General features: G+C 35.9%; 1 protein-coding gene and 1 non-coding gene across 3 annotated transcripts in view; both read left to right on the top strand.

Moving 5' to 3' along the window:
- PTPN3 (protein tyrosine phosphatase non-receptor type 3) overlaps window positions 1-23,493 on the top strand; it is a 103,863-nt gene that overhangs the window by 64,735 nt on the left and 15,635 nt on the right. For both annotated transcript variants that reach the window (XM_068395956.1, XM_068395955.1), the window contains 9 exons: window positions 6,128-6,151; window positions 8,363-8,561; window positions 9,525-9,602; window positions 10,589-10,645; window positions 15,636-15,792; window positions 17,562-17,728; window positions 20,568-20,658; window positions 20,926-20,987; window positions 21,892-22,038. In XM_068395956.1, the coding sequence (XP_068252057.1) occupies window positions 6,128-6,151; window positions 8,363-8,561; window positions 9,525-9,602; window positions 10,589-10,645; window positions 15,636-15,792; window positions 17,562-17,728; window positions 20,568-20,658; window positions 20,926-20,987; window positions 21,892-22,038 (982 nt within the window). The remainder of the gene's footprint in view (window positions 1-6,127; window positions 6,152-8,362; window positions 8,562-9,524; window positions 9,603-10,588; window positions 10,646-15,635; window positions 15,793-17,561; window positions 17,729-20,567; window positions 20,659-20,925; window positions 20,988-21,891; window positions 22,039-23,493) is intronic.
- On the top strand, window positions 12,505-12,611 carry LOC137661676 (U6 spliceosomal RNA). The gene has a single exon (XR_011047899.1). It is a non-coding gene; the product is annotated as a U6 spliceosomal RNA (small nuclear RNA).

Genomic DNA, 23,493 nt, shown 5'->3' with positions numbered 1-23,493 from the left:
GAATCAGGTACTCTGACATGCTTGATCTTGAATCAGATGTTAGGTTTTGTCTGGAAAGACTGCACCATCCATACACAGTGCAAGTTCTGGGTCTCAGTATTGATATCTTTAAAACATTAAAAAAAAAAAAGTAACTTAATGTTTATCATGCCCAATAGTTCATGCGTAGGATTCCTCACTGATGAGCTGTTACAAGAACAGAAAAAAAACTTGAAAGAAACTAGCTTGCCGTTACCTTCAAGTAAGAAAGTGAAAATGTAACCAATTAAAATGAATTTGCTTGTTTCCTTATGTTCAAGTATTTGTTGTAGATTAAAAATCTGTAGATTTAAATGTTTCAATAATACACATTTTAAACACTTGGTGAACTTAAAATACCAAGGTCCAAGGTTTGCCATGAAAACAAAGACATGTAGCAGAATAGTATTTAAGGAGCTTTGAACTTTAATTTTCCCTGTATGTTCCTTTCCTTTTTCTCAAATATCTTCTGGTGCCTGAGGTGTGATACAGATGTTCACACTTCACAGTGAAATGGGGAATGAAAGTGAATGAATGAATGTCAAGAAATGAAAACTGAAAACCATCATGTTGTTTAATGCTCTTAACCTCTGAGAACCCAGCACTGGGGAGCTGCATGGTTTTCAGCCAGTCCCTGTGAAAAGGGAAGAGTATCCTCCACTCTCTCCCTGTTCATGGATGTAAGGTTTTAATCCAGCTTTGTGGGAAGACCATGCGTTGTTACCAATACCCACACTTGCCCGTTAACTGAACTCTGTCTCATTAAAGCAAGCTGGTATTTCTTTCAGACAAGAAGGTGTTAGAAGAAAAGGGTTACTGAAACAAACAGGTTTCTTTGTGGTTCGGGATTTCAATTTCTCCTTTATATGAGGAGCAGAGCTTATTTTTGACCTTGTAAATTCAGGTTTAATGGTTTGTGCTTTTTAAATGTTTTTTATACTATAAGTGGAATAGTTTGGAGTGTTAAGGTAACTGTTGCTTGCCCTCTTAATGCCTTTTTTCATGTTTTTGAACACACTTTTCTGAGTGGGAAGGGTACTTGTGGTAAGAATATATACATTTAACTATGTATATAAGATGCTATTTTAAGGGAAAAAATAACTGGTTTTTTGACTTGAAAAAGTAACCTGATAAAGCTGTGTGGAGGGTCTTGCTACTTGAACTGTATTCGGTTTCTCTTGTTCACTCTGTAATTAAATAAACCAAAGATGTCTGTCTGGTTTGGAACAGCAGACCGCGTAGGAACAAGTGTTTTGTTAGTTATTTAGAGTAGATTCAGTGGCCTAACAGAAAAGATTAGCTGTGAAATTTTCTGTTTATCCAGAAAGGAGGTTATTGTAAAACACATTTCTAAGTGATAAGGTATATTAACAGTCAGTAAGAAAAATGTACTGACAGATGAGGTATTGTAGATCTTATATTTAAAGTCATATGTTGATTGGTGAGATAAATCTGGCTAGTTATTCATAGATGTGAGCGTATGATGTACAAGAACCAGAAGGCTGGGGGGGTTGAGGAGGGGTCGGTCGCATTGTTGCCTTACTCTGCCAAAAGAGGGTTATGAAGAATACGGAGCCAGCTCTTCTTGGAGGTGCACAGCAAAAATGTGTGAGGCAATGGACACAAGATACAGTAAGGGAAATGCTCAAAAAACAGTAGGGGGAAAAAAAAATTACACTGAGATTAGTTAAGCCCTCGTACACACTGACAGAAAAGTGGAGGTGTTTCCGTCCTTGGAGAACCTCAAAACGCAACGTGACAAGGACCTGAACTTCTCATCTAACTTTGATGTTGGCTGTTCTTTGAACAAGAGTTTAGGTGATCTCTCGAGGTCCCTTCCAACCTAAATTACTTTGAGTCTACATTGTTACTTGTTACAAATGTAACATATTCCTGCATAAGCTTTTCTCTTAAATATGCTTGTGACGCTATAAACCTCTTTAATTTATATTCTAAAACTATTTTTTGCTGGTGATATAGATGGCATAATGTGTACCGTCCCAGAGTTGGAGGGGAAGGAAATGAAATTATGAACTAGTATACAAAAAGGAAATTCACTTGCACTGTGCTATGAATTTCTGGAAATGCATATATGCTCCTGGTGTAAGTGTGATGCATCATCTATTGCACTGAAAATAGATTTCCTGAACGTATGCTGCATTTGTTCAATTCTTTCAGCTTACTGTTTTGATAGACAATAAACTGTAGCTCCATAGTGAGACTTGTTAAATGTACTATGGGAACACATTATTATTTTAACTAAAATATAATTCCTTCTGTGAACAAAATTTTTAAAGCACTCTACTGTTGATGAAAGTACCCTTCAGAGGTATCCGGCTAAGTCTTAGTAACTACTCTCTTGGTAGAAAATTGCAAATAATTAAATAACTTTGTTTATTTATTTTTTTTATCCTTAGTTTTTAATCATATACAGGCGTGTTCAATTCCTCGTTCTTACAAAATCTGCTGCATTTCACAAGAGTCCGTTGTCCTTGTTTGTGTAGTTCAGTCTTTCTCAGTGAAGATGTCCTCCTAATACTAGGAAATGGATGTAAGGACATTTCAATTAGTTTCAGATTTGGATTTTAAGACTACTACCGATAGATTTTTATGAGTTTTACTGTGCTCTTCCACTAAAATACACATGAAAATAGTACATGTATATATTTTGCTTACATGTAAACCTTTCATTTTAAATATAATCCTTATTAAAATGTACTACATTTTCCTTGCCAGTTAAAAAAACAATCATTTCACATCCAAAAAGAAAGTCTCAAAGATGAATTGCAAATCTGTGATAAGGCAAATTTTGCAGCAAGCCAAGTGGTTGCAGAGTATCAGAATACATTGAAGTTTCATGGAAAGTCAGTAAACTGGAATATAGTCAATAGAGGCAATGCAGACTAACTGAAAGTATCCTTTTATGGGTGGTGGCAGCAGCTTACAGATGTGAATGTTTGGAATTTATAGAAAATCACTGAAAAACTTGTGTATACCATGAAGTCTGCAAGTTTTTTCTGTAATGGTACTCTTAGGTATGCAGCACAAAGAATCTACATGGCCTTCTTACACAGTCCTTCTATTCATAGAAATGCTGAACATTAACTGTGCAAGTCATTCTGTATATAAATTTTTCTAAAAGGAAGAAAAAAAGTGTTGCTGTAAATATCTTCCACTTATTTGGCTTATGAATAACAATCCCAGTTTTAATGGTGAGTTCTCAGAAAAGAGTTGATAATGGAAGTGCTGGCACACTTAGTCTCCCCAGCCCTGCAGGTGTTATAATAAAAGAAGCTTTAAGAACTTCAAGAACAACACAAGGGCAAAACCTACAGATGTTTCCTTCAGTTGTTTATGAAGGGGGAGTTTTGCTACAGTGCTATTGTTTCAGTTGTCCCTTTTCTCTCGGGGTTTTACGCTGCTGTAGTTTATCATCCTCAGTTCTCAGAACAGCAGAGTTCTCTGGTAGGGCACACTAAAAAGGGAAGGAGGGGTCTTTCCTTAAGACCTTTCCTTGCTGTCCTCCTGACAGAAGAGGAGTTTTAGACTTTTTGGGGCCAAGAGTTTTATAAAGATCATCACCAACAGAGCAGTCCATACTGAGTGAAAGACTGAAATGGCATCATTTTAGATATATTGTGGAGTAAGGAAATTACCTGCAATTTTAAAGAGTTTGCTCGTTAGCTGTACCAATGGAAAGCTTAATCTCCTTGCAAGGAAGTGCGCTCTTTCTCGATGAAAAAGTTGAATGGCTGGTCTGGTGAGTGTTCTCCTTTATTGACTTAAAATATGGTCCTTGTCGTGTGTTGTGAAATGAGGAAGACAGGTTTGTAAAATGTGGAATACTGTATAGCTAGAAAAGATCATCTAGTTATTCATGTTTAAGGTACTTTATCATATTGTTGAATAATTAAATGCTAGAAATACTATTTAACTGAGTTGCAGAGCAAAATTCTGCAGCTCTTGCATGCTGAGCTACTAAGGACTTTAGGAAGACACAGCTGCATTGTCCCTGATGAATTCTTTTAAGCATTGAATTTGGTCACTTTCTAGGTAAAATTTTTGGTTACCTTTTCCCACTTTAAAAGGTTACAGACGAATTCAGTAACTCTTCCAGAGCTGATATGTTTGAATTAAAGTGCAATAATTCAACAGATAAACCTTCAGCAAATATTACTAAGAATTTATATCCCACATTTAAGTCTCCAAATGTGTTACTGAGATGATGAAAAATTTGCTGTATATTTATACACAGTATATGAATGGAAGCCCAAGTTGTTTTTTTCTGTCTCAAATGACCTCACTCTGTTGGAAGGGAGAAGGGGAGATTATATATTAAAATAGGACATTGCATCAATTTGCATCACAATTTTACAGTGTGTAAATTCTTGATGAAGGCTTTCAAAAGGGTTAACTTAGGGCGACATGAATTCTACACAGAATTTGGTAATAGAGCTGTGGCAAAACATAGCAAAGTTGTACAGTTTCATTGTTCTGTCCCTGACAAGGAAATCAATTAGCTTAAACGAAAATAAATTCAATGTTTATTTATATTCAGCATGACTTCCTAAGGAAATAAGGCTTATGTCATTACTGCACTGCCCGTCTGCCTCTGTTCCCAGTTGAGAAACATCTGGACAGTTGCAGTTAAATCTAATGTAGGAGTGGAATTTTCGAAGATGCAAAGTTTTCTACAAGATTAGTGAAAGTCAGTAACTAGGCAGGAAAAAAAAAACACAAAATCTTTAAACTGATGTTCTCCTCTCACTGAGCAATTACAGTACGAGTTCAATGGTTGTCTGCTCCATTTAGATGTGGGCTGCTCAGGCAGCGAATGCACGTTCCCAAAGGATCTGCTGTGCACTGCTGGCACTTAGCGGGGAAAAATACTTTGGAGATTGCAAACAAGGAGAACAGGAGGCACTTGTGGAAGAGTGGGGGTGAATGTCAGTGGCAGCACAAGAAGAGTGTCACTGCAGTAAAGAAGGAAGAAGTTTAGTGCTTAAAAAAAACCCAAGAAGTGCACACAACCTAAACCTGCACAAATTCTTAGGGAATCAGGCTGCACCTTCTCTGCTTCTCAGGGAAGAATTTGTTCATATTGTAGCATACATATAAGGAAATTTAACTAGACTGATACTGCTGCTATTTTTACTGTAGTTTTGATGAAACGTATTACATAATTCTTAGTATTGAGATTGTTTTAGAGAACAATAATTGCAATAATTGAAAATTTAACTGTATACTGTGAATTGCCTCTTGTAACTTGACAATTCAACAACTCTACATCCAAACCAAACTATTTTCTGTTTGTATTCTTCCAGCATGGACTTATATCACTCCAGGTTTTTTGGTCACTACTTAATTAAATTTGTGAAGCTATCCCATCTGCCTTCAGTTTCTTTGCTTTGCAAGCAATTTTTTGCTAAACTTTACTTTCAAATTCATCTTAGTATCATATCTATTGTTTTAATTGATGTAATATAGTTTAACTCACTGTTTCAGGTGATCTCTGATGAAGCTAATTGAATGCCTTGGAAAATACTGTATACTGCAAATTTTGATTTCTTTTCTGTGCTAGATTGTTCTCATCTGTGTAACTGCTTCTGCTTTCATTATGCTTTGTCTTAAAGTTCTCTGTCAACATCTGTTCTGTGCTTGCATTATGAGAATGTGTGAGAAAATTCATGAGCCTGTGCTCCTTTCTTGTTACCTATACATAAAGATTTTGCCACATTTGAGTTTTTACAAAATACAGCCAGTGACATCTGTAGTCATTGTGATCTACATCTAAAACTTTTTTAAATGATATAGTGTGTCTTGCTAAATAATTGCCTACATAGTTTAAGTTGCGATAGCAGATGTGTGTTGTCTATAGTTGGGCTTGTGCCAAAAGTGGAAGTGAGCAGTTAGAGCTGCCCTGGGATTTTTGTTGAGTGTTTCATAAATTCCATAACTGTCTGATTCAGACTTTCATCTCAGGATTAACGATTCTTTAATTTATTGTGAGCACACCTTTTGGCTTTTTTTTTTATTAGAGTTTAGTTCTTGTTTTCCTGAAGATTTTACTTATGTTCATGTACTGGTTTGTTTTTGTTTTTTTAAACAGGTCATCCGAACAAGAATCACCAAAGTGAGTTTTCTTTAAACTTTGTACTATAGAAACTTTAGCCTTAAGATATGTAATAAAATACATAACTTGAACTGATTTTTCATAGTCTTTTATTGTTAGAAGATAGAAATAAATGTATAAACCAATGACGATTGTAGATTTTTTGAAAAAAATTAGGGTTTTGGATCAGAATGTGGGAGGTCTTAAGTCCTAATACACCTTGATCACTAATAACAAAGTTGTTGGTTAAAAACTGTTGTAAAAGTTTAACGATGCAAAAACCTACTGGTAACTTTATCTGGTGACTCTTTATATAGTGCCAGAAGTCATTAACTGAAATAATTTGTCATATTTTTCTGGTATTGTAAATTTTTTTCTACACTGGAAAATCATTGTGAACTGTAATCTCAAATTGCAAATGAATTTTTTTTTAAGTTACTATGTTCTGAAAAACTTACTATGGTGTATTTACATGTACAGTGTTCCTGCTTGCTTAACATTGACCTGACGGGAATCATGAAAAGTCCTGGAAGCTATTAGATAAAAACAAAATTTTGACAGTATGATTTCTTTAAGTGTCATTATAGTTGGGTACTTCAAAGTATTTTCAAATTATTGAGAGCACCAAGTGAATAATATCTCCCGAACACTGAAAAATATTTTCTGTTACAACTGAAAATTCTGCAAGTGTTGCACAAACCACTTCATCCACATTGTCAAGTATATGTAATATAACTGAACATCAGAAATATTATGGCAAGAATAAGTTTGCCTGATGGCACCTTTCAGAACGTTTACGTTTGTTGCAGTCAGACCTCTACAAGCCAAGAAATAAGTGTTTGCCTTATTAAAGTTTGCTGCAATGCACATCGTGTATGTTAAAAGCCTAAGCTACATTCCTCTATAGTGTAGTATTAACTTCTTCACTGACAACTAGCAGTGGCTGCTGGAAGTGGTTCAGAAAAGCTCACATATATAGTTAGACTAGTACCAGAGCAGAGATTAATGTTTGAATTTACAAATTTCAGTGCGAGGGTTTACTTGCATATACTTTGACTACTTTAACCCTGTGAGAATTTGATGTTGCTTTTAGGGATAAACAGCAATAAACAACTAACAGCCTGTGTACTTCCAAGGATCAAATATACTTCATTGCAGTGCTGGGCTGTCAGTAGCAGTTCAGAGTATTCTTGCAAGATGTACTGCCACTGAGCATGATGATCTGTCATGTAAGTGAAAGGTCTGTCTGCAGCGGGGTAATACAATCAGCTAGGACTCAGTTTTTGCCATAGACAGCGCTGTGTGTTAGTAATATGAAACAGTGTCTGAGCTATACCTGAGCTTTCCCCAGGACACAGGTTTTCACAGCGTACTATGTGGTATTTATAAAGACGGAGCAGTTCGTGTGTATGTCATCTCTGAGTTTGATCCATTTAAAGAAGGGGTTTGGATAGTACTGGATAGAGGTCTGCATTTCATCCTCTTCAGAAGAGGGCATGTAGCTGAATGAATGTTTGAATGGTCCTGGAGCATGACCAGGCAATTTGGCCAATTCTAAGATTCTAGGTGTTAATTTATTTACCCATTTTTGTTATCCTTGAATTTTAAGGTTCTTGACTCACCAGGCCAGGTCTGCACCCCCATTTAATTCTGGGTCCTTCTTCATGGTTGTAGCTACCTCAACAACAGAATATATTAACTGTCATTAAACCTTTCATTGTCAATTCATTTCCTATTTCTCTGACAATTTACCATGGTTTTCTGTGAAGCACCTTCTCCCGGAAGGGATAAGGTTGAGATGGCACTCATTAGAGGGAGGAATGAAACACAAGTGCTTTGCAAGAGTGAGAGTAGAATCATGGCAAAAGGTTTTCATGGGTAGGATTGGCAACTGAAGTGCCTTTCTGCTGAGGTTCACCTCTCTTCAAGTTACTGTGATTTCCTGTACCACTGCAACAGTGCCTTTCACTGCTAACATCCAAATATTTTGCTAAAAATGTTTTTGCTACTCTAGTTTTGTTTTGTCCATTCTTCTGGATGTCCACTGATCAAATGATAGGCTTAGATCATACTCCAATCCTGTTGCCTTGCACCTCAAGAAGTGGTGTTAAATCTGAAGTATAAAGTTGGCTTGCTCTTGTAGCTGGGCAGTACATTTGTATGTTTTACTATAAATTCTAAAATCTGGATAATGATACCTTTGTAATATTTATTTGTCCTTTTTAAATGAAGGAACATATTGGGAAACAGTCCAACACGGAGTTCTCTGACCCGTACCTCACCTAAAGCCTTGGCTCAGTCTCCCAATGGAGTTGGTAACATCTCTGGCTCTTACCCATTGGAAGGAGTCGATAAACAGTTCTTAGAAACATATGACAACGTTACAAAAAGTAGCTCAACAGAAGATTCCAGTCAGTACTACTGTGATAAGGTATGTTCAATTGCCTGCTTTCAAAGACAAAACTAGTGCTAAATGTAGCTTTGAACTGTAGATTAAGAACGCACAAAAAGTGTAGTTATATTCCAGGATGAGCATATTTTATACAGTAATAAGAATAAATCTTACCTTACTACTCAAATTTATCCAAGATTGTGTACACAGTATGATAGGCAAGCCTGCCAACTACACTGATTTCCATAGTGTCCAGGTTTCTCCAGGGGAAGTTCCTAGTGGAATGGGAATACTTACATCATTAAATCTTATTCCCCCAAGGAAAGATCAGATAAATCAAGCTGCTGTATGTCTTGATAGCAGGCACAACTCTGTTTTTTCCCAGGCATCTCCTCTTTAGGATGGCTAAACATCATCCTTTGAATTCTTCACTGGCTAGAGAGCAGCTGCTCCCTGCTGACGTTATGGTAGTGGATCCTTCCTCCCCTTTCTCCAGCGTGTTCCAGAGTGGTGCTGAACAGCTTCCTAACCTGCCTGTCCAGTGGGTGCTAATGACTTCTAGTCCTTCTGGCTTGTGGATCTCCTGCAGAAGATACCAATGCAACCATTTACAGGAGAAAAACTGGGGAAAAAGTAGTCACTTCATAGTCCTTAGAGTAGAATTGATTCAAATGTGTTGCACCTAACATTTTTTTCCTTTTAAGTCACCTTTCGTAAAGACAACACGCTGAAAATTTTAATAGGAGATGTCAATTGAAAAAGCTGAGAGTAACAGTGTTAAACAGAGCAAGCAGAGAACGTATTTGCTGTTATGTGTGTTGCTATTTTTACAATTTAAAAGGTTACAATCATGAGTATATTCTGTAACCTTAGCTTCCTATTTTAAGCGTGGATTTACGTATTCTTGTTCAGCAGATCTAAATTTGGATGCACCATTTTCTAATTTGCTGCTATTTTCTTTTAAAAAGAAAAGTTTTGGTTTATTTTTTCTGTATATTGCAGAATGACCTAGTTGAGGGAGATTTACTTTTGGTGCGTATCATACCAGATGAAGATGGGAAGTTTGGATTTAATCTAAAGGTAAACCAGCAATCTTTTCGTTATTTTTAAATGCTTTATAGAGATACTATGCTTTGACTTTATGATTATTTTTCATTTTTTTCTGCAATGCTTTGGAGAAAGCAGTATACTCTACAGGAATTTCTTATGGACCCAGAGTTTTTAGAAGTGGCAGCCTAATCTTTAAATGCTAAAGCAACATTTACAGAAATAAGCCCCTACTAGTTCTGTGTTTCTTTACTTGCATATACTATGGGTATGGCACATTTCCAAAGCAGACTGTCTATTTGGCTGCTTAAATATGAACTTGGAAGCCTAATTTAAGGCATCAACTTTTGGAAAATTTGACCTCTGTACTATAAAACAAGTTAAATAGTTGTGCTATCCAATTGAATATATCCATTAAAAATTGTATTGGAAAGGTGAAAATTAATTTATGAAGGAAATGGAAATTACTGCTGATAATTGACTATTGTAAATTTTTGACATTCCCTCACTGAAATTCCATTTAAGCAGATAGAGTAGTGTAAAGCAGCCATAATAGCAAAATCGGGGCATAGTGTGATCTTTTCACCTTGGGCATTTATTGGTGGGGTAGTGATAGAACATCATGTAAAGAGAGTAAGGGAGTACAGTTGTCTGGAACTTTGATCCTACCTGATCCACTGCAGGTTCATCACAACATCTAAGAACACTGTCCATCTTGCAAGTTCAAGTGTTGAATTAGGCTTGCTTGAAGGGTGGGATTAGAATAAATGCTGCATTTGATGTGTTTATTGCCTTTTAAAATAGACGGGCAAGCAAAGACAGTCTCATTTACTGGAAATTGGTAAAGACACTGCACATTCCCCCCACCATTTACTGATGCAAATTCAATCTTGCCAACCCTGCCTATAATGATAGAGCATAAAGTTTATATATAAAAAAAGTGATTACTGGTTTTAAATGCTGCTTATGCTTATAATAATGATATATTTATGGTTGTTATTTAATTGACATTCCTCTAGGGTGGTGTTGATCAAAAAATGCCGTTAGTGGTATCAAGAATAACTCCAGGATCACCTGTAAGTAAATTCTTAAGGTTTTTAATCCCTTCCTTTATTACTCCCTCCAGCACTCACAGAGGTCCATACACATAGGAATTTGGAAACCCGTAACCAGTATGAGATAGCAGCTGAGCTGTTCTCTTTAGAAATTTATTTGACCAGTGGTTTCTTAAATCACAGATGAAAAGATCTGGAAGTGTTACTCAAACAAGATACCAGTAGAAAGCATATTTGTTTCCCCCTGTCATCTCAAAAAGTGCATCTTGAACTGGAAAATGTTTGATGAGGGGCAAAAGCAGTGACTGAAGATATGGAACAGTGTTCATTAAAGAAGTGAGTAGTCTGAGCCCCTGCAGCCTAGAAAAAAAGAACTAGTTTAAGGGAGATGTGGTAGAGATCTGCAAGATTAGGAGCAGTGTGAGCAGGGAATTCCAGTAGACGAACTATGAGCTACCAAATTAAGTTAGTGAAAGTCAGGTTCTTCATGCTTAGTGAAGTAGTTCTTCATGCATAAGATAGTAGACTTGTGAAACTCCTTGACAAAGGATGCTGTGGTTAAAATAATTTTGTGGGTGGTCAGGAGAGAACAAATACTTGTGAGAAAAACCTACTGACAGTTACTGAATAGACAAACCACAGTAGGCTGAGGAAATCCTTAGGGCTAAAAGTACTTATAGGATGGGAGAGTACTTGGCAGGGGAGCGGGAGTGCAGAATATGTTTGCTCTGTTCTTATTTTGCCATGGACTTTTGCTTATGGAAATATTTATGGACTAGGTGCAACGTTCATCAGAATCAGTACAGCCGTTGAATTCTTCTGTTGGATTGTGAAATATTAATAGTAATATAACATCTTGGTAACTTTTTTTCTAAATAATTAGTACATAAATTTGTGAGGACATATGTTATCTCACCTCAAATCTTTTTTCACTCACCTTCTTTCAAAGTGTATTTTCCAACTTTCATAAAATAATTTCAGTGCAAACTTGATAGGTAACATTGCTGACTTAATCCTAAAAATCTGATTTACTCTGCATCTTGTAGACTTTTGAAATTTGATAAGTTTTACAGGACTGATATCCAAATGTCATGATGTAAATCAAGCTAAAACAGATTGAGAAGTTGGTTTTTTCACATTTATGATTTGTGGCTTTACTTATGCAGTGCATAGCACTCCTTTATGAACTGCAATAATTATTTGAATAAAAGAGTAGTAGGAAATTATCATTAGAACTTAAATCCACAGTGTGAAAATAAAACAGTCCTTAAAAACTTTTCATGGTCAACTTACCAAACTTCTTAAGGGTGATTTGAGATACTGAAGTTAATGTAGGGCAAACAAGCTCATTCCACAGTTACAGAATGAAAGATGCTTCTCCAGAGGCAATGATTTCCTTTGGCAGATTCATATTGTTTTCTGGGAGGTATTGATCTGTTTTTTCACTAGGGTTGGAAAAGGACTGGACTTCTAACTTACACACTTCATTTAAGTGTCTCCAGTTAGTAGCATAGGCATAGATACAAGTGACCAATTAGGTCTCTACCCTAGTAAGCCACCAACCAAGCAAGTTATCAAGGGTCAAAGAATAAATTGGAAACAGTTATCCAATACAACATTCCATAACAGTTATCCAATACAACAATATTCCATAAACTAAATTTCACCTGTTCTTGACTGTTTAATGAAATGTAGCTGGTATTTGGAAGTTCAAGTTAAGCCGTTTCCTTCATTGTATTTGCGACTATTTTAAGTTGCTCTAGATTCACTCATTACACTGTAAATTGTCCTCAGGGATGCTGTTTGGTAATATAATTTGCTAAGATTATTCCTCAGGTTTGTAGGTCACTTTTTCCCACTTTCATACAAGAAGAAGATCTGTACTATCTTCGGCAGCACATATACTAAAATTGGAACAATACAGAGATGATTAACATGGCCCCTGCACAAGGACGACACGCAAATTCGTGAAGCGTTCCATATTTTTTTTGGTTGGACTTGATGATTTTAAAGGTCTTTTCCAACCAAAGGGGTGCTATGATTCTATGATTTTTTTGTGGAGGAGGGGAAACAATTCTACTCACCAAAATAAAGCCATATTTTCCCTTTAACATCCTAAAGTTCTTTTAAAAATTCCCTCTAATACAGCAGCAATCTAGTATGCTGGGAAGACTGTAGGACAGAGTAGCCAAGGTTGTTGTAGGGAGCATTAAATCTAAAGAGCAACCATTTATTGCATCTGTTTTTTTTTTCTTGACTCAAGTCCTGTACTGATTTTTTTCAGAAATGGTATTAATGTCCTAAGGTGCTAAAGAAGTCATTATGGTTTTATTTAATAGAACTTCTCATTGAAAAATAGTATGCATGCTTCTTGGAGCAATAACAAGGTGATTAGCATAAAATGAAACATTGGGTGTGTCAATAAGACAGGAAGCCTTTGACATAATTAATTGTTTGGAAAAGCTCAGTATCTGAAAAATCTACAAATTATACTTGCATTGAAGGAATTAATTCTCCTTCAAGATATATTTTATATAGTCAGATGATTCAAGTAAGTGAGCTGAGGCATTAACATGTCACATGATTAACAAAGTTTCTTTGAGCAAAGATATTAATCTCCTTCTGTAATAAAGAATAATAGCCAGCAACCAGCCAAGAAATCTAAATCATAGACAAGTATAGGAGATCAGAAACCATTCCCTCCATGTTCTTGTTGACTGCTTGACTCTCCTAGACTGACCTGATGTGATCTTTATATCACTTACCTTTTAAAATAATTATATTTCAGAGACAATAATTTATATTTCAAACAATAATATTTCAGAGTGATTATATCAGTCATGCATAGTTGCATTCCTCAGTCTTGCCTTTGGAAATTGTACAAAATATGGCAAGGGAGCTTTTGGGGAGCTGTGAATACCTAGTTAGGTCAGTGTTTGAACACCATGGCTGTTCCTAATTCCCATTCTTTTTCTGTTTACATTTGTCTTTTTATTAATCATTGTCAATCTTTCCTATCCTTCATTATTTTCTTTCCTTATTTCTTTGGAAAAAGTTGAGGGAAACTATTCCTTTTTTAATTTTTAAGCAGCTTTTCTGCTTGGATTTTTTTTCCTTTTGGATACATCTTTCTTTTCTCTCTCTTCTTTCTCTTCTCCTTTATCTGTTTTGTGGCACTCATACACGTCTTAAGTTTTCTTTCCTTTTACTTTATTCTCTGACACAAGTGGCTCCCAATTTATTTTCTTCTTCATGTCCTTGCCTCTTTTTTTTTTTAATTTTATTCTGCATTTTGCCTCTTGTGGATTCTTTCATTATCACTTCTCCTTTTCAACTCTTCCTATTTTTTACCTGGTAATATAGTACATCACTGATAAACGTACTTTAGGAACCATCAGTGCAAGGCATAACCAGGACTGGGTCTAATTAGAACACCTTGTTCACATTTGGGGGGTTCGTGATGGTTTTTTGATAGGGCTAATAACATCGGATGAATAAAGTTCAGGGAACCTGTGCTGGCATTAAGGAAATACAGGGAACAATTATGAATAGAAAATAACAGTAAAGGTCTATGTCTCATTCATATAACAAATGAAATGGAGTGTATATATATCACTCTTGTGTAGCTGGATACTTCCCAGACAAAATAAAACTTAGGATAGCAATGAAAATAAAATTGTTGCACTACTTGACACTCAAAGGTTGTAGAATCCTGCACATTCATGTTACAGACTCATAGAGGGTCGGAAGGGACCTGGAGGTGATATTGTCCAACCCCCTTCTTAAGGGTCACCTAGAGCCAGTTGCCCAGGACCGTGTCCAGATGGCTTTTGAATACTCCAAGGTGGGAAACTCCACAACATCTCTAGGCAAGCTGCTCCACTGCTCAGTCACCATCACAGTAAAAATGTGTCTCCTGATGTTCAGATGGAGCCTTCTGTGTTTCAGTTTGTGCCCATTGCCTCTTGTCCTGTCACTGGGCGCCACTGAAGAGAGCCTGGCTCCATCTTCTCTGCATCTTCCCTTCAAGTATTTATATACACTGACAAGACCCTCTGAGCCTTCTGTTCTCTAGGCTAAACACTCCCAACTGTCTTAGCCTTTCCTCTTATGAGAGATGCTCTAATCCCTTAATCGTCTTCGTAGCATCATCATCATATCCTGGCCATACCTTGAATTGTTTGCACTGGACTTAGAGCTAAGCATGCTAAGAAGTGTGGCAGAAAAAAGCCAAACAAAATCTAGAGTTCAGCGGTTAATCTAAATTGCTGTATCCAAGACAAGGTATAATGTAACTTTTCATTTGAGATGGGGAAAACCTTGTTTTAGTGTTGTCTGCAGCACATGAAGCAAAAGAATTTGTCACAAATGCAGGGTACTTGAGCACTATAGGTTGAGTACTTACCTGTGTCTTCTTGTTAAAACTTTCAGTGAATGAAGTGAGGAAGACTGTTATATACTTGTAGATATCATTTTATATCAACCAAACAAGAATCTGATAAATAACAAAAATATGAAATGTGTATGGATTTCTTTAAATTTTAAAAAGTGCCTGCCTGGGGAATGTCATGTTACTTAAAAAGTTCATCAAAATCATGTTTGGATTTCTCAGTATTCACTGCATAAAAACTGAAGCATGTTATCTTACGTGCCCAAAACACTTTTTCCAGAAATTCATTTGCAAATGGCTGTAACCAGCGGTTGTTGAGGCTTGGAGTCTGAAATTTAGATCTTTAAGAGCAATCTGATGATGTCTGTTTGATGAATACAAATTCTTTTTATAGCTATCAATATGCTGTTTGAACTGTTTCTCATCTTCATTGAGAGGCTTTGAAGCCAGAAAGACAGCTTTAGATCTGAATGCTTTGATAGACCTTCTAATACAGAAGATGAAACCTTGTCAGGAGAACTCTGAAGACTTTGCTTACATGATGAACTTAATATCCTGCTGTGTTCCTGCTTACATGACTGGATGCAATGACATTAATGTGTTTCTTTGGTCTTAAAACAGGCTGATAAATGCATTCCAAAACTGAATGAAGGTGATCAGATAGTATTAATTAATGGCCGAGATATCTCAGAGCACACTCATGACCAGGTGGTCATGTTCATAAAAGCCAGCAGAGAATCTCACACAAGAGAGCTTGCACTTTTGGTCAGGCGGAAAGGTAACTGGGCTAATTTTATTAACTTTTAATGTTTTTGAGACTGTTGCTCTTGTGCTTGGTGGTAGACCCTCTTCTGTTTGCATAAACGTATTCTCTGCACTGGGAATAGGTCTGTGCTAAAAAGTAGATCTCCCTGCATTTAAATTAGTAGTACAAACAGTTTTAACTATATGGGTTCTTACCACTGCAACAAAGAATCTATCATGTAGAATTTCTTGTTATTTTTTAAGTCTAAAAATCTGTGAGAACAAATAGTCCCTTGCAAAAGTTTGGGGTTTTTTGAGTAAGTATAGCATAATTTCACAAATCCCCAGTAGTGGGTTTGCAAATACCCATGGGCTGTTCCCCACCACAATTACACAATGAAACAAGTCAAATGAGCTGCTTTTTTTTTTTTTTCTTCTTTTCTTTCTTTCAGTTTTTACAATAGACATTTTGTGACAATACTGAGCTTGACCTGTGCTGGCTACTTGCTAAACTACTGCCAGTGAACAGGAGACAATCTGAAATATGCAGGGTCTGAAGCCTGTATATTTGAAATATTGGGAACCCATCCAGCTTAGTTTTGCTTGCTGCATGTGTAAACGCATGCAGATCCCGAGAGCTTTCAGATGATGTGAAACTTGAGTTTATTATTTACTTTCCTTAAAAGCTATGGTAAGACCTTAACACACATGATTATGGACACGCTTTGCACAGAGTTTCTCATTACATTAAGACTTAAAAACCTGAAGGGATTATGCATTACTGGGAAACAGGAGGGAATAAAACTGCCTAAATTATATGTACTTCTGTAGCATTTACTTTATTTAAAATTTCTTGTGTTTATAGGAAGACAGATGGGCTCTTGGTCTTGTTTTCCCTGGACAGTCCTGCTCCTATTATTGCAGGCCTTTCCACTGGCTCTATGCAGTATTTGATCTTCCCTTAACTTTTCTAATCCCCTTCCTACTTGCAGATAAGAGAAGTCTGCTCTTAGCTAAAGATAAACCTGTGGCCCCATGCCAGTCGTTTGTATAGGCATGAGTATGAACAGCTCTCCATTTTCTGAAGTTTGGCAGATATGAGCCGTTCTGACCATTGCAGAGAATAACCATACCTGGACCCATTTGGTGATACAATAGCTTTCATAGAGACGGAACTGCTGTGTAGATTAATTCATTAATGTTTGTCATGTTCTTCAACATGTTAGCAAGGAATGTCATAGAAAACTGAATAATAATTTTTTTTTTTGTAGTTTAAGTTAGTTCCTTCAATGTTAGCATAACAAATTGCAAAAGATAATTAAGCTGCTTCTCTAATGGCAAGGGAGTACAATGCAAGTATGTTTGTGTTCCTTTCAGTGTTGGGGGTCCAAACTTATATAAGCTTCTTATAGAGATATTCCATTAATTATGCTGTAAACTTTTTTAGGCAAAACTCATTTGTTTTTTACCATGGTGAATGTTGTGGTTCCTTAGCTTATTCAGCAGTTCATTCTGTAACACAAGGTTGCAGCAAAACCTTTGTGCTTGGAAGTTAAGTTCTTTGCCTTCATAGATAGGCATCTTGAGGAGTTTCATTTTCTGAAAGGTCATAAGGACATTTTACTCTTAGTAGTTTCTACAGTTATATAGTGCATTAAAAAATGCAGTTAAATGTGTTGCTGTTTGGTTTCCTGAGGCCTTGTCTTTGCAAACTGTTATTCTTGCAAGCTGGTAAATTTTAATATGTATTGAAACACATTAATGCTGTATGTAACGGATTTTAATTTTCAATACATCTTTCAGTAGTTAAACAATTTGTGGAGCCTAAATCAGAAGATGAAGCTGATTCCCACAATCTCCCAGAATCTCTTGTTCCTATCTGTTCTGAATATGGTGGTGATACACTGGAGGAGTCTATGGAGCAGCTAAGGAAAGGGCTGGAAAGTGGGACTGTCCTTATTCAGTTTGAGGTAGGTAATACTCAGCTCTCAAATGCCATTAATATAGACCAATAGCTGTGACCAGCAAGTAATGTAAGAGCTTAATTAATTGGAAATCTCATTGCTCCCGTTCAGTCTTATCTCAAGAAGCAAGAATGCAACTTGCCCATCAGTTTCACCCTTCACTACTTAAGATAGGGAAGAATGAGTTATCAGTCTTGCATAAAACATCATCTGTTGAGAAAAATGTGTTTTCATCAACATGTTTCTAGTCTTAATTATTTTATTGAGTAGAATAGTGGGGTTTGATAGAGGTCAGTCTTGTACTTTGTTTATTTTTCCATGCCACTCAGTGACATTCCTAAAACATCTTTTATACCTTAAGTTAGGGTTTCAAGTTCTCATGTGTTGCCTTCTTTCATGGACTTCTTTCATGGACTAAAAAGAGCAACTTCACTATTCCATCTTCTTCTCTTAGACGTTGATATGGAAGTGTTGGAATGTTAATTCCCACTTTCAGGACATTTGTAATGTACAGTTCTGTGATGTTTCTCCCTGATTATTTGAAACACTGATGGTTACTTCTTGGCCAGATTACTTTGTAGGTGAGGTTCCCTTGTAAACAGGATGAGACTTGGAAGAACTGCTGTATAGATTAATGCATTCATATTTGTCATGTTCTTCAACATATTAGCAAGGAATATCATAGAAAACTGACTAATAAAATGTTTTTATAGTTTATTCTACACTATTAAACTGTATTATATAATTTTTATAGTTCATTCAGTGTTAGTGTAAGAAATTCCAAAAGATAATTTAGCTGCTGCTTTAGTGGCAAGGGAGTACAGTGTATATATGTTTGTGCTTGTTTTGCTGCTGTGGATCCAAGCATTTATAGTAACTTTGGAGAAAGCCTGGTTATTATGATTTATAAGTTTCACATTGTTGTGTTCTGGAGTAACCCTTTCTGATGCTGAAAACTTGTAGAACAGCAATACAATTTTTCCCCATTTTGATATTTTTCCTTAACTGTTGTTTTAAATGCCATAAGATTTAATGGTGGGGGCTGAAGAGTTGTGGTATTGCTTATTGCATAACTATGCTTTTCGAGGTTTGCTTTTTCCCCCAAGATTTCTGAGAGTTAAGTTTCCCCTTTTTTTAAGGAAGTGTAGACTATGGTTCATAGCTGCTTTCCAAAATCCACAGCACTGGTTGCAATGCAGCAATAGCAATGAGTCTGCTGACTATTAAGACAGTAACTCAAAGGATATAAGTTAGCCTTTCAGTGCTTTGTTAATTGTCAAACTTGTTGACTAAATTTGCACACAAAGTTCCTGTAATAATCTTCATAGAATATTTGATCCTTTATGACTTTTTTTCCTGACAGCGTTTGTAAAAGGATATTACTGATGTTACAAAAAAAGCACAAAACCTTTTTGAAATCTAATGAACTAGGGGACAGCTTACTGACCTTCCTTCGTTGAGTTCATTGTTTAGTGATCTTCAGAAGCAGAGACAACTGCAGCATCACCTCATCAGCTTTGGTGGCTCTCAAACTCTCCATTCACATTAGTAAAATAGTAAATAATTAGCCATTAGACTATGAATACAATCAAGTTTTTCCAGAATATCTTCCTCCAGTTAACCAGAATTTAAGAAGTCTGTCAATGGCAAATGACTTTTTGCCAGGCAACAATAATGAAGCTCCAGAATTGTTACTTAACGTTAAATTATTCTTCCTTGTCTCCCAAAAAAAGCAGAAATCGCAGCTTGGCTCTAGTAAAATGGAACATGAGTTGTAACTGATAGAAGCTGTTCAGTTATTACATATATTACCAAGTTCTCTTCTCACATGGCTTGTTTAAGCTGTTCAAGTTAAAAAATGTGGTGAGCTGAGTTTTAGGATGCAGTAAATGTCATAGTAGCATAAACTTTTTGTGTGTTTTCCTTTTCTCTCAGCAGAAGTAGGGGATTTTAGCCTCCTATTTGTTTCATTCCATTTTATGTATGGAATCATATTCTAAATCTTGAATTAAGCATGTAAGATATAATGAGCTCTTTGGTAAATGTTCAATGAAGTATATAAAACTCTGGCACAGCCAGGTTAATAACTCAGTTGTTAGTTGCTTTCATGTATATTTAATATAGAAAAACTGCAGTTGTATAATTGCATTCTTTATTTTTTTTTGTAGTTATTGTTGTTATTTTCCCCCCTCTGTACCTTTTGTTGTCTTGTACGATGCACTTAATGCATTTTGACCTTAAAATTTATTTTTGGTTGTACACTTGTATGGCTACATTTACTCAGATAAAGTTTGCAAGATAGGGGTTGGCCCAAAAGAAGGGGAGTCACATGTTAAGAGATTGTGATACACTGAAGCTTTGTTTTTTCAGGTATTTGCAGGATTGAATGTAATGTTTTTAGTCCAGAGAATAGAAGTTTGTTTGAATTTTTGTATTACAGTTGACTCCAGAAAACATCAGTCTGGAGCTATTTTTTTTCTTCTGATGTCTTTTATTGCTCACTTCTTCCACCCTCAACCTCTGTTTTCTTTCTGGCACACAAATTTATAAAAAGGCAACCTTGCAGGGAAACAGTTTATGTCCATGACTCTTAACACTTCCTCTCTTTTTTTCCTAGAAATTCTTCTAGGGATGATGATGGGCTAGCAATAACAGAAATTCTTGTCATGTTAAAAAAATACAAAAGTCTCTCAGGTGAATTTTGCAGATGGTTAGGAAAAAGATTAAAGAAAATAAATTCTGATTTTTTTTTTTCAGTCTATGTATTTTCATGTGAATCTATTTAGTCTGTATATAGTATAATCTCATCCCTCAAAATCCTACCTTTTTTCATTCTGTCTTCCAGCAACTTTATAGAAAGAAACCAGGATTGGCTGTTACATGTGCAAAGGTACCTCAGAATATGGACAAGAATAGATACAAAGACGTTCTACCTTGTGAGTATTAAGTACAGACTTTCTGCGTATTTTGCTTAATCGTCTAACTTATAGCTTGTAAAACTGTTGTATTGATCTTTTTGAATAAAGACTTAATTATATAATCAAAGTTGTATAATCGTTCATTTTATTTTCTAAAATATTATCTATTTTGGTTTGTATTCTGCTGTTTGTGTGTCTGGAATTCCTCAGTTTGACTTAATAGAAGGGAAGCATGCCCTTTGATTGCTAATTTTATTCCCTCTTTGTTATTTTTTTTCTGAGCAGATGATGCCACAAGGATAATACTGCAAGGAGATGAAGATTACATTAATGCAAATTATGTGAATGTAAGTCATACAGAAACCTGCGTTTGCCCACTTTCGATGTTACAATAGATTTGATTTAGCCTTTAGATTAATTTAGATTAATTAATTTAGCCAATAGATTAAATTTAGCCTTTTTAAGGAATAAGGGCTTTTCATTTTATATTTTGGGGATTTGTAAATGTGAAAGATGTAAAGATTTATAATGTAAAAGATGAAGCGTCTCTTGGGAAACAAGTGGCCGTCCTGATACACAGTAGATGCAAGCATGTGGTATACACTGCAATATGTGCAGGATCTTTAACCAGAAACAATTGTTCTACCTTTCCGTATACTGCAAATGCTGAGGCTGTCTTCTATAGCTTAAAACTAAGCCTTTCTCCCTCTAGGACCACTTACGGCCTACCAACTATGCTATGAAGCACCCAGAAGACAAAACAGAGCCTTGATTGCCCTAAATCATGTTGCGTAGGCTGGGAAATGGGGAGAAGAGAGGAAAATATATATATGTTTGTGTCAGATACTCAAGTTAAACAACTAAATCACAGAATCAATTATTAACTTACTGTGTCTAGTATCAGGCAATAAACAGCTTTTGCTGGTGTACCTTTGGTATACCTTGCTATTATTCCTTACTAAATATTAAAGAAAATTTGGAAAGCTTTGCAGTTTCAAGTTTTCAAACACATTTTCACTGTTAATCATCTCTTCCTAGTTCAGCATGAAGGACTATAGTATCTATAGTATACATCTGGTTTAAATTAAATATTTAAAGATTTTTCCTGTAAGAAATTGTGATCTTGATTGTCTATTACTCAGCTTGCCACCTTAATCTTCACTCAACTCTGAATGAAATGCTGAATTAAAGAAAAACAGTACTTGAGTAGTGAGAGCAAACTTTGCATAGGATTTTTCTTTCTCTTTATAGATGGAAATTCCTTCTGTGGGCATTGTGAACAGGTACATTGCTACTCAGGGGCCTCTTCCACACACATGTGCACACTTCTGGCAAGTAGTCTGGGATCACAAGTTGTCACTGATCATAATGTTAACAACTCTCACTGAACGAGGACGGGTAAGCGTTCAGGTTCTTTGTATGCTGAAGAAATGTACTTTGTGTGCCTTTAAATTTTTTCCCCATTGTTATGATTAAATAACCCTAAAATAGGCCAGCTTATTCTGTTGAATCATTTCTCTGAAGGCCAGGCTTTCTGAATTACTTAGAGGAACAGATACTCTGCAGCTTTCTTTTTTTATGCCTTGTTGAAAACAAGCCAGCAGTCTGATAAACAGAAGTCACTGCAATGACTCAATTTTGCTGATCAGCCATGTACTATGTGCTGTCCTTTTCACCCCCTGAGAACTGGGCTCCATGTTGCAGTTGTTCTAATGATTCAGCAGACATCTGGAAGTGTTGAGCAGGTTGAGCAAAACTTGCAGTCTGGCTTGAAACAAGAGTCTGCTATTGCAGTTTTAGCATGCTGGTGGTCAGAATTTAAACTGCTTACTTTTATTTATGTCATAGGTTCTTTCCTAGAATTGTTCTGATAATTCTTTTAATTCTGCTTAAAAAATTCTTTTAATTCTGCTTAAAAAATTCTTTTAATTCTGTTTAAATAAATTCAAGTGCTCCGTTAATTTCAGAATAATACAGTGAAAATTAAAGCAATATCTGGTATATTCTGTTGTACTTTTATTTAAAGTATCCTTTGTAGTTTTAAAGGTTAAATTTTTATATGATTAATGTACGTAAAGGGATTGGGTTTGGAGTTTTAGAAGCTGAAAACTGAACAGTTTTTTTTTTTAAGAGAGGAAGAAGATGATGACTCTCATATGCCTTTACTCTAGCCTTTATTTATATTTCCTATGTGATCTATCCTACAATGTAAAATTTACCTGGGATCCCAGTCAAAAAACTATTTTGGAAAGCAAGAGAGCAAGTATTTTAGGTCTTAAACAGCATAATGATTGAGACGTAAGTAGGGACAGTTAAGTAACACTGTAATTCCTCCTTGAAATGTATGAAAGAAGTGTGAAAGCTGGAAAGCAACAAATGTTAACCATTGGCCAGGTTATGTAGCTATTCATGGAGACAGACGTTATTGAAACATCAGCTGGTATGAAAATGCTCCCTTCATCTTTCAACTGTATTGCTGTCAAAATAGCTTGTATTGAGGAGAAACGCAGGTTAATACTGGTCTATACTTTGCCCAGTGAGTTGGAACATTCAAGACAATTTGTTGCTAGCTTCTAACCATCCTTCTTGTACATTTATACACCAGACACTTTTTCTAAGTTTTGTTTACTTTCAGAGATGTTTTACATTTGCCCAGTTTGTGGGTGAATTTTCAGGGGTGGAAAAAGATGTATGTTCTTGCCAGAGTATCCTCAGTGCCAAATGCCAAACCTTCTGCCAAACCCTGGAAGATTCTAGACTATCTCTTTTCAATGTTGTTAAGATTTGTATTATAGGTTAAAAAACTTCTTTTTTTTCCCCAGTAATGTTCATTTTTTAGAAATGGATGTAATA

Source organism: Nyctibius grandis, chromosome 3 (genome assembly GCF_013368605.1).
Source record: "Nyctibius grandis isolate bNycGra1 chromosome 3, bNycGra1.pri, whole genome shotgun sequence".
Classification (NCBI taxonomy): Eukaryota; Metazoa; Chordata; class Aves; order Nyctibiiformes; family Nyctibiidae; genus Nyctibius; species Nyctibius grandis.
Note: the sequence above shows the minus strand (reverse complement) of the source record. Positions and strands in the feature narration are given on the sequence as shown.